We start from the raw sequence: 18,240 nt of genomic DNA, 5'->3' as shown, positions 1-18,240 counted from the left end.
TGCCATTCTCACAGTAATTCAAAAACGGCTTGACCGATTTGAACGAAACTTGGTATGCAGATCCCTCACTACCTGGGCTGATATGTTCTGGGGGTCTCGCGGCCCACCTGCACACGTGGGCGGAGCTACAAACAGAAATTCAGATGTCACCCATTCATGTCAATGGAAAAAATGTAAAAAGCTGCCATTCTCAGTTATTCAAAAACGGCTTGACCGATTTGAACGAAACTTGGTATGCAGATCCCTCACTACCTGGGGTGATATGTTCTGGGGGTCTCGCGGCCCACCTGTACACATGGGCGGAGCTACAAACAGAAAATCAGATTTCACCCATTCATGTCAATGGAAAAAATGTAAAAAGCTGCCATTCTCACAGTAATTCAAAAACGGCTTGACCGATTTGAACGAAACTTGGTATGCAGATCCCTCACTACCTGGGGTGATATGTTCTGGGGGTCTCGCGGCCCACAACTCTATGTTGCTTGCTCAAGGCTGGGTTCACCCAGCAATTTATATGTTCTTGCTCCAGGAGGTGAAACTAAAATTGTTGTTTATAATCACGTTTTGCGTTTGTTGTATTGTATTCATTTTTTCAAATATTTCACATTATAATTTGAATATTGTACTTTTTATTAAGCTGTAAAAAAATAATTTCATTCACCACTATAAAGTATCTTTATTTGAATCCATTTACAGTGTTATTGCTATAATTAAATACCCGTGCAACGCCGGGGCATCAGCTAGTGTAAGAATATACAGAAGCAACTGCATCCACTAAACTCATTTGTAATACAAGTTAAAAAAAAAAAAAAAAACATTTCCACTAAAGAGATCTTGTAGCTACTGTATTTTAAGATTTACAGAACATACTAAGTTCACTTCTATTACAGATTGGCAGTGCTTCTTATGAGATTGTCCTAAAATGGCAGTGATGTATTTCTCTCTCTTGGACTGAAATACATATTCAGTAAGAACTAAAGTTTCATGTCGGAAACAAAAACATTGCTGTTGTTTATTTTACTGCAAGTTGAAGAGCTGTAGCCTTTGAGATAAATTCTGGAACTTTGATATTCCCAAGTCCTTCTGATGTCATGGAACTTGTACAGTATTAGAAGACATATTCTGCTCACTTGAGTACCTGTAGCCTGATATCTATTCTCTAATCAAGAAGTGTAAAACATTTGACTTCAAGCACAAACAACATAATTGCACACAGTTCTCAGATATGGTTGTCTACTAATAGGCAATACTGTTGGACTTTGTTATTTCTGTGCATGTACACATTGGCAGGAATTATTTTCAAACATTTAGAATGAGACATTGCATTATGAATCCACTAGATGGCAATGTTACTGCAGTTCTAAGAGCTACACAGGGCTGTAGCACACGCTTAATAAAGCTATTTTACGTTTTGCAAAGACCAAACAATAAAATACTTGGATTGAATCAATTTGGTGATGGTAATGCTGTGCATAGCTTGGACTGACTGCATAAAACAAGTCCTTTCATTTTATTTTCTACAGAAAACAAACTAATTGCATAAAAATTCCTTATTCATTGGGATTTATTAACTGCCTTCTTGGAATGAATAAAACCTAAACCCTATAAGCTTCAGTATCCTGGTGCTATAATACAGCTTATATTTCTGTACCTGTTGGACCAGGTAGCCCTGGTAGTCCTTTAGGTCCTCTTCCTGGGAATCCTCTTTCTCCCTTTTCACCTAGATCACCTAGAGTATTACAAGAAGAGACATGTGAAAGTTACATCCTCTAGAATCTAATTTATTTATTTAATTCATTTTCTATCCTGTTCTCCCCAACAAGCTCAGAACAGGTTACAGGTTAATATACATAGAATACAGTCCTAAGGAGCTGATTTACATTATCTGTGAGGCAGCAGGACGCCTCATCTTTTTGCAAAATATTGCCAGAAATGGATAATAACCCAATTGGTCTGGTCTAATTACCCAATTCTGCTCTTAGTACTGAGATGCATTTGCATAAATAGCATGAAACAGTCCTTTCACAAAGAGCTCAACTTCTACTTAACCTTTTATTTGGCATTGTTGCTCAGAAGTAACATGTGTCTTCTATGGCTCTTATGGCTTCTATGGCTCTTTGTTTCTCCACCAGTTAGAGGTTGTAAATTTAAAAGTCATCACCAACATCTTTTCTCATATCAAGCAGCGTTATGGGGTAAAGATCTGGAACAACTGCTCGTGCCTACTACTTATAGGGAATTCAGGAAGCGCCTAAAAACACATCTGTTCCTGAAGTATTAGGTAACTGACCTATACAATCTTAGTCCTCAAAAATGATCTTCGAACTGTTATACACTAACTCTGAACTTTGTTTATTCCACTCAATCTGTAATACCTTTTAATCATTGTAAACCACACAGAACTTCACGGTCCTGCGGTATATAAACTGTTATTATTATTATTAAGGGAGATCTGCATCTCCATATGCCTGTTGCTTAGCACTGTTGCTCTTGTTCATCATCAAGTTAGGTTTCACCGTCTGTCAATTAAAGGGTTAAATCCATCACTGCTGTTTGTTAACTCTGCAGGAGGTGGTTCAAAATTTTGGATAGTGCTAGGCAGAGCAAAACGCAGAGGAAGAACAGGAGCACTATGTAAAGGCTTTTTTCCCCCTCCTTTTACTAAACCACAGTAGATGTTTCTACCCCGGCCTGGAGCAATATATACTCTGACACTGCTCTGATGCTCATAGGAATTCTATTGGAGGATATACCTGAAAGACCGATGTTTGCCTTCCAGAGGCACCGGAACATTGAAGAGATATTACGGAGTACCTCAGCCCCCTTTCAACGAGGTTATCATGTAGGCTGCGGTAAATGTCAGTGGTGTTCTCTTACCATCCCCGGAGAATCTTGGTGTCATCCTACGACGGGGTTGGTTATTCAATCCAAGGATATTACTACTTGTAATACCACTAATGTTGTTTATATCATCCAGTGTCCGTGTAATCTGATTTATGTTGGGAGAACTCAGCGATCTATCAAAACACGGCTGAATGAACATAAATCTAGAGTTCATACAGAAACTGATACGGCACCCATTGTAAATCACTGGATTAAAAAACAACACTCCTGGCATGATATAAAATGGCGTATTATAGACTCTGTAAAAATAGGGAAGGAGGGTGGGAATTATAAATCAGCTCTCAATATTAAAGAACAAAAATGGATTTTCGTTTTAAATACTTTATCTCCTCATGGATTGAATGAAGAAATCGACTGGATGTCGGTAGTCTGACTCCTTTAAGGCTTTGAATTCTTTCCGGTGAAATAATAAGCATATGACGTATCTCCGATTGAGATCATTCTCATGGGGTTAAAAACTGGATCTGACGACAGACGCTCTCGTTCAACATGAAATCTATTCGAATGGAGCGATTTCTACTATGTGCATGAGTAAGTTGAATCAAATATACATATATATAGGTCTTGATTGGCCATTGTAAGAAAGTTACATTAATTTATAAAAGTTGTTTAAGAATATGATAGCATCAATTTAGGAGTAATGTTTGATATTCAAATGTTTTCAGATACAATAGGGAGCCTCGACCCTGAGGAAAGCGTGTGAAACATGGACATGTTGGTGGAGGCGCTCCCCTATATAAATTAGCAAGTTAAGTAAACCGTTTGAATCATTTAAACTAATAATTGATGGATAAAAAAGAAACGTGTTAAAAAATATATATATAGTTAAAAAGAGACAAAAGAAGATACGCCTGTGATCCAGTGAAGATTGGGGTTTTGGTGAGAGCTGCTCACTTGAACCTGTGGGTAATTTCACCCTCTGAGGATCGAGTATCTAACTTTCTCCTTATGACTTTTGGAGATTAGTATTAACTGGAACAATTTTTTCCTCATATGGTACTGTTGATTATTCCAGTTGTTTGTATAGCCATTATCTTGTTGTTCATAGGAATTCTATGAGCATTGGAGCATCTTACGTCCCCTTTTCTGAAGCCAAAACTCTCATAAAAGGCAATTGTATAAGTGTACACTAGCAGTTGGGCAGTTGGGCTCAAACTCAGGGGAGGGAAGTTTCGTGGAGACGCCAGGAAGTACTTCTTCACGGAGAGAGTGATTGAGCATTGGAACAAGCTTCCAGTGCAGATGATCGAGGCACGCAGCATCCCAGACTTCAAGAACAAATGGGATACCTATGTGGAATCCCTATGAGGGTCATGCCAAGGGATAGGGTCACTAGGGTATAGACTTGAAAGAGAGGGTCAGTAGAGTGGCAGTATAATTACAATTATACTTAAGAGGGTCAGTAGACTTAAAAGGGTGGGTCAATAGTGTGGGCAGACTTGATGGGCTGTAGCCCTTATCTGCCGTCATCTTTCTATGTTTCTATGTTTCATATCTGTGTATGAATTGTCGGGGGGGGGTTGCGGGTCGGCGGGGGGGACGGGACGAACGGGGATTTGGGGAGGGCAGTCATTGGGGGGAGGGGGGTTGTGTCAAGGGCAGGAGGGCTGCCATAGCTCTGACTGAGTAGGCTGTGACCAGACTCTGTAGTTGCAGCCCAGCCTGAGTATAACAGAACGAGATGCAAGAAGGTCAACCAAATGGAAATTGTTGTCTTGGAAACAAGATGTCCCAACTTGTTGGAGACAAACAGTTGAGGGGATGTACTCTGTGCCCGTGTACTATAGAGATAATAGGCCAATGCCTGTTTACAAACCAGAGTGTGAAGAGCCATTTCTCCAAGATGAGAATAAGGCTCAGGGAAAAATACTGGACTAATAACAGATGGAGCGAGAGTAAAGAAAGAGACAATCTGTGGGAGGAACTTATAAAGAGTGCAAAGCACAACCATGTAATGGAGGAATACCGGAAAAGGTAGGACCCCCCCCCCAAACACGTGAAGTTCCTTTACTTGTTGAGCAGAAGTCTAGAATCTAACAAAGAAAAGAGAGAATCCAATACTGAGGAAACAGAGGTGGATTCCAAACTCCAGTAATCTAAACTAAACTAAAACTTAACTTTGTATACCAGGTCATCACCAAACAATGGATAATAGAGGAAAACCCCCAATAAGTCAATGAGAAGAAGGCTATGAGTGATTTCCAAAATGATTTGCAAACAGAATTGTCTTTAAAGATTTACGAAAGGATTAAAAGAAGTCAGAGACCCTTAAAATAAGGGGAATGCCATTCCATAGTTCTGTTAGTTTGAAAATAATAGATGAGGGTAACACAAAGCATGTCCATGTTTACTGAATGTCCATGTTAAACAATGGATTACAGCTCCCTCATTTGTTCCCCTCGACCCTGAAGAAAGTTTCTTTTGAAACATGCATGTCGGGAGAGGTGGCGTAGATGACAGTTAAGAATCTACTATAAGCTAAGTAGCTATATCAATTTTATGAACAATAAATGATAAGAAAAAAAGTTAAAGAATATGGAAGAAATAAAAATATTTTTTTAAAACAGTGAAGCTAATAGCTATTAAAAAACAAGTTTCAATAAAAGATTGGACTTACGAAGACTCTAGCAGCCAGTAGTATGCAATGCCTGGATGCACTCTGAAGGTCCATACAAAAAGCTCTTATATATGTAGCCACTGTATGTGAAGTGGTTAACATATAGCTCTATATAAAGTGTGATAAGATTTCGGCATAACCATTAGTAAGTTTTATGTGTGGTATACATGTTTACTGAGAACACTGCTGGGTAGACCTTGAATATAAACGTCCTAGAGGAATTCTGACAGGCTGAAAAAGGAGAAGAGCAACTGAGCTGAGCTCGACAGTTCTAAGCCGTCAGGTGAAACAATTAAAGTTTGGAATACATAAAAGATGCTCGACTCTGCATGAGAAGAAATGGAAAATATTGTGGAAAAGGAAGTAATTCCCAGATCCTGAGTTAAAGTAGAGAGAGAACCATGGTCATCTGAGCCATGAAAAGGCTATAAGACTCATGTTGGCTGACTCCTGGCTGAGTGAGACAAGAATTGAGAGGACGAGAGAAAAAAAAAAAGGAAGGAAAACGTATAGAGAAACTTATGCATCCAATCCAGAAGAAAAACCGTCCTCTTCCAGGCGAAGAAGAAAGTACTACGTGGAGTCGAAAAAGGTAACTTGTGGTTGAGAGGGGATACAAACAGGTCAATGTGAAGAATCCCCTACTAAAAAAGGATTTGACAGAGAACTGGAGAGTTGATCGACTATTCGTGAGGTCGCAGAATTCTGCTGAGTCTGTCTGCTATAGAATTCGGGTCCTCTTGAATGCAGATTGCTGTTACAAAGAGCAATTTCTGAGTGTCAGAGCTGCTGGGCCTCCTGACAAAGAAAGAGGGACCTATTCTGTCGTACAATAGAGCCAAACCCGAATGTCCATGCAAACAAGAAGGGCATGAGCTGACACTGCAGACTAAAAACCATGAGAGGATAGAAAAAACACTGAAAAACAAAGAGTTAAGGATGGCATGAAGTGTGAAGACCATTAGATGAGCTCTGCAAACATGAGGTGATGAGTCCTAAAGAGGAAAGCAAGTAGAACAAAAAAAAACTCCCCTGGACAGATGGGAAGAATGAAGCCAACTCTGCAGAGACTTTGGAAAAGACAATGCAACTGCAAGGTGTTGAGACAATGGTCAAAAGCTTGGACCACTGGTATGCTAGGGACCATTAAAACGACCCAAGTGGAAGCTTCTTGAATAGGATTACATGAACCATGAAGTCCATGAGAGGTAAGAAAGAAAAACATCATTTGCCTAGGCAAGAAGGATGGAAGAAGAAAGGTGTAAAACAAAGCTGGATTAAAGTGGTCCGGCTTTGTTGATAGAGGAAAAACTCTGAGAAGAGCGGTAACAATCAGAACTCCGATGATTTAGAAAACCCAAAAGGGTTGGAGTTGAGATTTGGGGAAAAAGGAAACAAAGTCCAACTGTCAAAGAAAAAATTATCTGCACTGCTAGTGCTCACCCCCTGCATGGAAGAATCGTTAAGCAGCTAATCGGTTAGATAGGTTTAATAATCAGACCCTCGATACCTTTAAAAGGGAAGGCAAGGCCGAGCAATAGAAGTGTTCAAATGATGCTGCACAAATAGAAATCTGAATTATAGAAGATGAGTACGAAACTAAGAATAATTCTACAGCAGGATTAACAGGAATATGGTGGAACATTATGCTCACTACATTGCCAAGTTGTATGATCACTTGCATATCGAAATGCATAGGGGATATGCCATTCATACTAAAACTTTTGAACTGAGGAGTTCACCTTTCTGTTCAAGAAAGAAAGAGACTGATTTCCAGATACGATTGGTATGGTGAAGCGAGAATCTTTATTCAGAAAAGACACCAGCATCGAAAATGGAATTCTTGGAACTATTTGTTTATTGATTTGAATCTTCATCGCAGATATTATCTTCGGACTGAACAGTGGTTATTGTGCAAGGGAAGGACATATATAATTAACTGGCATGTCTCGTGCTTATTGCATTAGGAGATGGATTGCATTCCTTGTGTCTCATTGCTCATTCCTTATAGCTCCTGAAATTCTAACCTTAATATATTCTCGTAGTATGACTAGGAAGATATAAGAAAATAGGAGAAAGAAGAACTGGAATATTGAGTTTTATGACTCCATTACTGTTTATAACTATGATTTTGGGATCAATTGGAAGTAAATTTGTGCGCAGGGAATGTGACGCACTAGGATCTTTCACTGACGAATATTCTTTCAAAAATGATCTTATCTTTGATCTAGTGCTGAACTCATTCTGTATAAGAATTAATATTTCAATATATTTAATTTAAATTTTAATTGCTTTTCATTGAATCTCATTGATAGCTATAGAATATATTTTCAATAGGGAATATCTAATTCTAATATGAATCAAATTCATATGTCTTTAGTGATGGAAAATTTATTAATTAACATCTGTACACTTCTAAAGAGGATGGTTACTGTGCACATATGAGCAGAAGCGATTTGATTGCATTATGAGTAAATTATAGATTTATAATTTGTCTCCTTTTATACATATTAATATTATATGTTAAAGGATATTAAGAATAATTAGTTATTGATTATCCAAGCAAGATAATCTTAATATTATCTTCACATTAGATCAATTAGATCTATACAGCTTGGGAATTGGTTGTTGAGGTTTTTGATGGATATTTATGGAATGATTATAATAATAACAAGAGAATTATATAAAAAGATGAATATATTATAATATTGTCTTAATATTGTGGTCTGTTGGGGAACTTTCTGGACTCATCTGTACTTATATGTGTGATTCCAAGTTATATATGTCATTATTTGGGGGGGGATGGGGGGAATGGGATTAACAAAGGGATTGATAATAACTGGGGAAGTGTTATATTCTAATGAAGAGGGTTTGGAAAATGGCATCTAATCCTGAATTAATTTGTTATTTATTCTTTACATTTGAGAAGAGATTTTTGATAATTATTAAATATAATGGAGACTAAAAATTTTTCCCTTAACGTTAATGGTCTCAATCATCCTGTAAAAAGGAAAAAAATGCTTACTTTCTTGAAAAAACATAAAAAGCTGATATATACTTCATCCAAGAGACGCATCTTTCAGATGTTGAATCAAAAAGACTCGAAGGCGAATGGATAAAGTACTGTTTTTTCGCCCCTGCAGTTAGGAAAAAAGCGGGGGTTGCTATTTTAATAAGTAATAAATGTTCAGCTTCATTTAAAATGTTGGAGTTTGATATCCCTTAGGAAGATGGATTAAGGTGGAAATGAGAATGGGAAATAATATTTTGACCTTGATTAATGTCTACGCCCCTAATTCGAATCAAAATGATTATTTTAAATCTTTACAACAATTAATACTCCCACTGGCTGCTTCTAATTTAGTTGTAGCTGGAGATTTCAATGCTGTGATGGATCCTTTTATGGATAAAAAAACCAAGTAAAAATATAAAATCTTTAGGGTTAGAAAATCTGGTAAATTCTTGTGATTTAAAAGATATATGGCGAATTCTTCATTTCAATGATCAGGAATTTTCTTTTTTTTCACAAGTTCATAAATCTTTTTCAAGAATTGATTATGTTTTTGTTTCAAATTCATTGGTAAAACAGGTGCTACAAGCTTCCTTTTATCCAATTATTTTGTCAGATCATGGAGGGGTATGGATTAAATGTAGTTTAGATAAACAGGAAATAAATAGATCAGTTTGGAGATTTGATAATACACTGATTGCAGATTCAGTTTTTCTTGAAGAATTTAAGGAAAAGATATCTAAATTTTTCCAAATCAATAATACAGTGGATATCAACACTGAAATATTGTGGGATGCTTTTAAAGCTACTATGAGAGGTCATATCATTTCTTATTCGGCACATACTAGGAAATTATTGGTTAAACAATTCACTGATCTGGAAAATGAAATTAAATTTCTAGAATCTAAATTAATTAGTAATTGGCAGAAAGATACTTTACAAGAACTCTTAAAAGTAAAAGGGAAATATAATGAGATTTCTTCAAGATTGGCGAGGAAAGATTTATTTTCCCAGCAAACTTTGTATTATGGAAGTTCCAATAAGGCGGGAAGATTACTTGCAAATTATCTTAAAGCAAAAAAAAGAAAAGTAAAAATAATAGCAATTAAAGATAGTAATGGAAATTTGCATACTCAGATTAATGATATTTTAAATCAATTTCTTAATTTTTATAAAGATTTGTATTCTTCCGAGTCTTATGCTGATAAACTTCAAAGTGGTGTGGAATTTTTAAATTTATTAGTGGGTCCAAAACTTCCTGATCATATAAAAAGAAGATTAGATGAGCCTATATCATTAAAAGAAGTAGAAACTGCATTGAAGTCTCTTAGAGTTGGATCCGCTCCAGGTGGGGATGGTTTTACAGTAGAATTTTATAAAACATTTCAAAATGCGTTACTCCCTCATTTATTAAATTTATATCAATATCAACTAAATAAAGGTTGTATTACAGGTACTATGGCAGAATCTTTAACTATTGTTTTACCTAAGCCAAATAGAGATCCTACTTCGGTATCAAACTATAGGCCGATATCTTTAATTAATGTAGATGGAAAATTACTGGCTAAAACTTTGGCTATGAGATTGGCTAAGGCTCTCCCTTATATAATTGATGTACATCAAACTGGATTCATTGCGAATAGACATTCTTCTAGTAACACAAGATTGACATTCCACACTTTAAATTTAACTAAAAATATGAATGATCCGGCTTTTGCCATATCTTTAGATGCAGAAAAAGCATTTGACAGAGTGGAATGGGATTTCATGTATCAAGCATTGAAATGGTTTGGTATAGGTTCAGGATTTATTCAAATGGTTCAGACTTTGTATAGCTCCCCTATGGCAAGATTATATATCAATAATAAAATGTCAGATCGTTTTCATTTACATAGGGGAGTTAGACAGGGTTGTCCACTATCTCCTTTGCTTTTTGATATAGTATTAGAACCCCTATTATTAGCTATTAATCAAGCAAAGGGGATACAGGGTATTCCTCGTAACGATTGGGATTATGCAGATGATATTTTATTATATTTGAGAAATCCTGTTTCCTCCATTCCTTGTTTGTTAGACTTGATAGACAAGTTCGGTAAATTTTCAGGATATAAAATAAATTGGAATAAGTCTGAACTTCTTCCACTCAATGTACATTGTTTAAAAAGTATGTTTGAGTCCTTTTCTTTCGTTTGGAAGGATGATGGTTTAAAATATTTAGGAATATGGATTAAAAATACAGTAGATGAGACTGTAAAAGAAAATGAAAAAAGGCTGTTAAAAAGTTACGGAATTATGTGAGCATTGGAATCCATTACATTTATCTTGGTGGGGGAGAGTTCAAACAGTTAAAATGATGATTCTACCTGTAGTTTGCTATCAAATGGGTATGATACCAGTATTTTATAAGAAATTGAACTCTTTTTATAAAAAATTGAACTCGATTATTATAAAATTTTTTTGGCTTGGTAAAACTCCTAGAATTGCTATAGCATCTTTGCAAAGACCAATTAAGGAGGGCGGGGTAAATTTTCCAAACTTTTATAGGTACCATCAAGCCTGATTGGTTATATTTGGAATGGCGACTCATGTTTCCTTTACATCTTTCTCATGTGCTCAGTATTAAGATGCCCAGATTGTACAAAGAAAATAGAATTCTAATGGATACTTGGAAAACATTACGGTTTGTCAGTAATTTAACAGCAATTACTATTAATAATTCAACGAATCAATCCATATGGCTAAACTCCAAGATTCAAATTGGCGGTTTTAAGATCGTCTGGAAACATTGGATAATTGCAGGTATCAGAACTTTAAATGATGTAATTACTAATGGTAAGCTGCTGGATTTGACACAATTGCAACATAAATTTGGGCTTCACAAATCGCAATTTTTTCGTTGGTTGCAATTGAAGCAGGCCATTCAGGCAGGGTTCCCTGAATGGAAAAATTTGAATAATCAACCTAGCATAGAATTTTTATGTTTTCAGGCGGACTTTCTGGGACATCAGGCCGCACACTGGTATAAAACTATTAGTGAATTGGTTAAAAAAAAACCTAAAAATACTCTTAGGGATATTTGGAGCATTGAGATTAAGCATGATATTTCAGCATCTCAATGGCCACAAATTTGGTCTTGGATAATGAGATGTACAATGTCAGCGTCTATGAAACAAACTTAGTTTTTTTTGTTACATAGAGCTTTTTGGACCCCAGTTAGATTGCAAAAGTTAAATAGTTCTTTGTCTAATAGATGCTGGCATTGTAATCTGGATATGGGGACTTTAGATCATCTTTTGTTCTATTGTCCCCATATCTTAGCCTTTTGGAACTCAATCTGGGATCAAGTAAATTGTTTATTGGAAAATCACGTAGCATTAACTTATGATACTGTACTTTTTGGTATGTCTATGAGAAAAAAGAGTCAGATATCAATGTGTAATAACAAACTTTTATTGATTTTGACCGGAGTAGCCATTCAACATATTACTAATAACTGGAAAGACCATAGTAGGCTCAATTTTAAATTTTGGTGGAATTCAGTTTGCCACATATACAGAATGGAAAGATCAATAGCGGTGCAAAACGGAAATGATAAAAACTTCATTAAAATTTGGGAACCATTAACGTCCTTTTTGTCATGATTGATGCCATTTTCCTAATATTTCTATATTTAATATGTAAGATAAGGGTGGGGTGGGGGGAGGGTTTCTATTATATGAAAAATAAAAATTACTAAAAGGATTTCAGGATGGGAGAGGGAGGGTTATATTTACAACTATAAGTTATAATGATAAGATGTACAAGTGGTTAAATCTATGTTATTGTGTTGCAATTTTTGTACACTTGATGAAAGTTTTAAAATGAATAAAGAATTATAAAAAAAAAAAAAAGAAATCTGAGTAATGTTCTTTATGCAGGGTGCACCAGAAGTCAAAGCAAAATCTCCCTGAGATTGAGAGAGCATAAGCAGGTATTTCGATCAAAGAGGGAAGAAAAAATTACGCAGGGTAACATGCGAGCTATCGGAGGACTAAAAAGGGGGATGGGCCCCTGATGTTCAATTGAATGAATATGGAAAAAATATCCTAAAAAGGATGTAGTGGCCTCCTCCTCCCCTACAGCCACTCCCAAACTTCCAGCATGTGAAAATCAGGAGAAGGGGTGTAGGAGAAAAAACTTGAGGGCAATGGATGCCTGTTGGAAGGTACTGCCTAACATTGATGAACATGTTTGAAGAAAAACAACCAGTTGATCCTGCGTTGCAGAAAAAGCAGAGGAAGGGTTTGAAGTGGCAGGAAAACTAACTTACAGGCTCTTCACCCCTGTTAGTTCCTACCATAGCGTGACAGAATGGTAGCAAAGCAACAGGAAAAAAAGCCACCTTACAGGCTCGATACTCCATGGTGGAATCCTGAAGTCGTCATAGTGAGTGATGAATGGTACGATAACCTCCTAGCCACTCAAGCTGCAAAACCCGACCCACAACTCTACAACCTATTGACCACAACCACAGACTACAAAACCTTCAAAAAAGAAATAAAAACCCTTCTTTACATAAAACACATAAAACTGAACTAACACCGGCATCACCTGCAACTACTACATATGAACTTCTAATATCATGACAACTCAGATGTAATCCTTAACAACTCAAAGAAATGTACAAACTACTCCCTAAACACTTCTAATATCTGGACAAACCATTTGTAATCCGCCTTGAACCGCAAGGTAATGGCAGAATAGAAATCCCTAATGTAATGTAATGTAAATGTGTGCCGAAGAAGTTGTCCTGTCAAAGGAGACATGCACTCTCAGGAGTCAACTCAAAAATCTGGACCAAGGCACCAGAAACACCAATCATGGGATCGTCAGTCATCTCATGGCCACAGACATAGAAGCAGCTCTGGACGTCAACTCAAAAGCACTATAAGCAGATCAAACTATGTACTGTGTCAGCTGTGAGCTGAAAATCTGTAGTGAAAAAAATATGGAGGAATCTAACTTATAGACTCTACATGCATGTTAGATTCCCCATCGGAGACCTTTGAGAAGCAGAGGTAGTCAGGTGTCTGCTAGGTAAGATAGTTTGATAAAAAGAGGTAGAGGAATCTAACTACCAGACTCTACACCATGTTAGATTCCACACCATAGATAGAAGAAGAAATGCATCCAGGAAAAGAAGCAATGTCCAGACAAGAAGGCTTCACAGCAAAAAATAGATAACTGAGAAAACAGTACTCCAATTGCCAATATGAAATTTTGATAAAGTTCAGTCAATAATAAATACTGATAGAGGTGGTGGCAAATCTGTCCATAATATGCTCCTCTCCTCTGTCGGAACTGAAGCATAGACCTTGGATGGAGAATATAAGGTCTAATTGTAGAAGGATAAAAAAGAGGATCTCCCAGGTGAAGAAGTTCTTGAAGGAGACTAGCTAAGTGAAGTTTGAAGAGCTGCAGAGAAGGCTGAGCTGAAGCGAAAAACAATAAAAAATCAGTACAAAAACAGCAGGAACAAAACTGTAAGTTTGACAGGAGAGTCTGTGTCTATAAAGCAAAAATGTTGAAGATGTCTCTCTAGGAGGAGTCTTCCGAGGAGACTGTGCCTTAGAAGAACCAGAAGCCTCTGTAATAGTCACATTGGAATCAAATTGAAGGGTTGAGTCAATAAGGATTGATGAAGAACGCCGCTCAGAATGGTATCAGCCCGATGATAAAGGCGAAGCTTCTGCAGAGTTCTTGCGTTTCCCAGGACATGGAAAAAAACATGCTTGGAGTTGCTAGAGTGTCTTGAAGAAGAAGAAGAAGAATGATGCTTCGAAGAACTGCAACAACGTCAGGAGGAATGATGCTTCAATGCACGACTGGATGGTCAAGATGACCTGAACCATGATGGTGCATCAATGAACCATTGATGGTACCGGAAAGCCGTGTGGGGTCATGTTCAGGCCAGCCTGGTACCAAAGTAGTCAGTGTCAGGAAAACCTCCCCCCAAAAACTCAAACTGTTCCTGAAGAGAAAAAACACCGGTACCTTTGGCAATTTTGCCAGTTACCTCAGTGTCGCAGCCCATTCTGAAGAAAGTGACTGATGCAACTCTCAGTGGAGAAGGCAGGAGCCACTAGAAGAATGGTCGCATGGTTGGCATGAATGGACTCAATGTCAAAGTGACCTGCAACACCGGTGTCACGATTCGCCTCGAAGAGGGTGAACTGGATAAGTGTGACCCTCGATGGAAGATAGGTGAGCCACAAGAAAGGTGGCTGTAAGGTCGGCATGAATGGACTCGATGCTGTAATGACCTGCAACACCGTCGTAACTCCTTTGACACCGATATCAATGATGGTGATGTCTTGTCGACATTGAAAAAGTGCCAACAGCACCTGCTGCACTTATTAAAAATCCCATGAGCAGGCAGGACATCAACGGGAAGACCGTCTCAGCCAAAATTAAATCCAAGGCTGAGGCAAACAAAGAGACCCCACTGACTGAAAGCCAGTGAGGGAAAAGTGAGATGAAGAAATGAAAAAAAACCCTCATTTTTTTTAAAACAAAAAAAGAGAGAAAGTAGATAATAGAATAAAAAAACTAGAAGTAAAATATGTGTTAGCGGGAAGGCAAAAGGCAAAAATGAAGGAACATTTGAAAACACGACTTCTTAACTCCGTGGAAAACTAAGAACTGAGGAGCCGTTCACCTACATCGGGCAGGAAGGCACTCTCGCATGCGCGGTGTGGTCAGTCGCGAACTTTCTAAAGTTCTTAAAGTGCCGATGTTATTTGGCAGCTGTCCATACCAGGGTTCCTTAGATGACATCATCCAACTGTTAGGGTCAAAAGAAATGAACAGTTGAGGTGAAGTCCTATGTGGCTTAGTTCTTTGTAAATAGTAAGCCAAGGCACGCTTACAGTCCAATGTATGATGAGCAGTTTCTCCAGGGTGAGAATGAGGCTTTGGAAAGAAGACGGGAAGCAGAATGGATTGATTCAGATGAAATTCCATGACTACTTTGGAAAGGAATTTAGGATCAGTTCTGAGAACCACTTTTGATGAAACACTGTAAAAGGTGGGTGTAAAAGGGCTTCTGAGATCGGGCGTCCTATACAGAATCTGGCCCAAAGTGCTATTCTATAACGAGTGCTCAAGTCAGAGTGCCTTTTATATAATTCTGCTATGCTGTATATTGGGCCCTTCATTTCTATTTCTTTAGTATATTTTTGTTTGTGTTCTTATTTTTTCATGTTCTTTTATATTTGGATTTTGCGTTATTATTTATTTATAAATTTATATACCGTTTAAGAACTAAACGGTTTACAGCACTAAAATATTTAAAAAATGTCACAAACCCACCCTTTTACAAAACTGCGAAAGCGGTTTTTAACACAGGCTGGCACGCTAAATGCTGTGTGCTGCTCCCAACGCTCATAGGAACTCTATGAATGTCAGGAGCAGAACAGAGCATTCAGAGTATCAGCCAGTGCGAAAAAATGCTTTTGTGGTTTTGTAAAAAGGGGGGAACTAAGGGCTCCTTTTACTAAGGTGCGCTAGTGGCTTTAGCACACGCTACAATACCGCACGCGCTAAACGCTAACGCCTCTATAGAGCTTGCGTTAATATTTTTCGTTTAGTGCATGGTTTGCACGCGCTAATCTTAAGCGCATGCTAAAAACACTAGCGCACCTTAGTAAAAGGAACCTTAAATCTTAAAATCTTCAAAGTTGAATCATTTCTTCTTTTCAAATATCAGCTAATAAATCACAAGAATGCAGTACACTTCTCCCTCTGGATTCGCGGGGGATATTAGCAGAGCCGGACCGCGAATGGTGAAATACTGCAAATATCTTCTGGTCCGGTTCTGACCCACCCCCCGCCTCTCTCCTGCCTTTCCCCCGGCATCCTGGCCTTACCTGGTGGTCTAGCGGGCTTTCGGGGCAGGAGCGATCTTCCTATGCTCCTGCCCCATTCAGATCGCCAATAGGAAATAGCTGCCGTGAGTTCCCGTAGTCTCTCAAGACTACGACGGGAACTCCCCACAGCCATTTCCTATTGGCGATCTACACGGGGCAAGAGTGTAGGAAGATCGCTCCTGCCCCGAAAGCCCACTAGACCACCAGGTAAGGCCGAGGCGCCGGGGGAAAGGCTAAACTGTGGGGGTTTTCTCTTTTTTTCCACCTCCCCAAAAAATTGCAAATATGTGAAATCGCGATTGCCGAAACTGGGAATGGGGAGGGGGAAGTGTAACAGAGTTTTTAACTGTTTTTTAAATTGGAGTCAATTTACGCATAATCTTAATTGACCCACCAAAGCATTCCCAGCAATACAAAAAGTCATTATATATTTTCAGTTGATCATATTACATTACATTAGGGATTTCTATTCCGCCATTACCTTGCGGTTCAAGGCGGATTACAAAAGGTTAATTTAAAAAAACAGAGTTACAATGATTAGCTAGAGAGGTAAGTTGTAGATCTTATAAACATTTAGCGGGTTGTTGAGGGTGAGGTGGTTTGTAAGAGAGTTAATAGGTGGTCATAGTGGAGATTCTTTTGTTATTATTAGTGCAGTAATGGGTAGATCAAATGTCAGTTTTAGAGTTACTAAGAGGTCGTGGTGTTATTGCTGCTTCAGGAATTTCTTGAAAAGTGTGGTTTTTATTTCTTTTCTGAACGTCCTATAGTCTGGGGTGGTCATCAGAAGGTTGGAGATCTGGTTGTCCAGCCTTGCGGCTTGAGTGGCTAGGAGGCCGTCGTGTAGTTTTGTTCTTTTTACTTCCTTGATTGGGGGGGGTATGAATGGGGAGTGCGTTTTTCTGTGTCTGGTAGTGGGTGCTTGGATGAGGCGATTGTTCAGGTATGATGGGCTGTCTCCGTGTAGGGTTTTAAATAATATGCAGTAGAATTTGAATTGGATTCTTTCTTGGATTGGAAGCCAATGTGAGTTGATGAAGGCTTCAGTGATGTGGTCATGTTTTTTCAATGAGTAGATGAGTCTCAAAGCTGTATTTTGGATTGTTTGGAGTTGTCTTATCGTAGTTGCAGGGCAAGGAAGGAAGAGGATGTTACAGTAGTCCAATATACCTAGTATTAGGGATTGTACTATAAGTTGGAATTGTGTTCTTTCAAAGAATTTTCGGACTTGTCTCAGATTTCTCATGACTGCGAATGATTTCTGAATTGTTTTATTTATTTGCGGTTGCATAGTGCAGCATCTGTCTATGGTCATGCCAAGTAGTTTTATGGTGGTTTGGATGGGATATTTGATTGCGTTTATATCTAAGTTGGTTGTGGTTTGGACCTTGTCATTTTCGAGGAGGATGAATTTGGTTTTGTCTTGGTTGAGTTTAAGTTTGTGATTTTTCATCCAGGTTGTGACTGTTTCAAGTGTTTGGTGAAGTTTGTCTGTCATGGTAGGTTTAGAATGATCATATGGGATGAGGATGGTGATGTCATCCGCATAACTATAGGTGGTTATGCCCAGATTGTCCAGATGCGTTCCTAGAGAAGCAGTGTAGAGATTGAAGAGGGTAGGGGATAGTGGAGATCCTTGTGGTACGCCGCAGGGGTTTGACCAGGATTCTGACTTTTCTTTGTTTGATTTTACACTGTAGGTTCTGAGTTTTAGGAATCCTTCAAACCAAGAGTATACTTTATCTGAGATTGCCTATTGCCTCTAAGATCTGTAGAAGGATGTTGTGGTCCACTAAGTCGAA

General features: G+C 38.1%; 1 protein-coding gene across 2 annotated transcripts in view; it reads right to left on the bottom strand.

Moving 5' to 3' along the window:
* Nucleotides 1–18,240, bottom strand: part of COL9A1 (collagen type IX alpha 1 chain) — a 215,014-nt gene that overhangs the window by 12,884 nt on the left and 183,890 nt on the right. For both annotated transcript variants that reach the window (XM_033937800.1, XM_033937801.1), the window contains exon 37: nucleotides 1,652–1,729. In XM_033937800.1, the coding sequence (XP_033793691.1) occupies nucleotides 1,652–1,729 (78 nt within the window). The remainder of the gene's footprint in view (nucleotides 1–1,651; nucleotides 1,730–18,240) is intronic.

Source organism: Geotrypetes seraphini, chromosome 3, assembly GCF_902459505.1.
Source record: "Geotrypetes seraphini chromosome 3, aGeoSer1.1, whole genome shotgun sequence".
Classification (NCBI taxonomy): Eukaryota; Metazoa; Chordata; class Amphibia; order Gymnophiona; family Dermophiidae; genus Geotrypetes; species Geotrypetes seraphini.
This window is presented reverse-complemented; position numbering and strand designations above follow the sequence as displayed.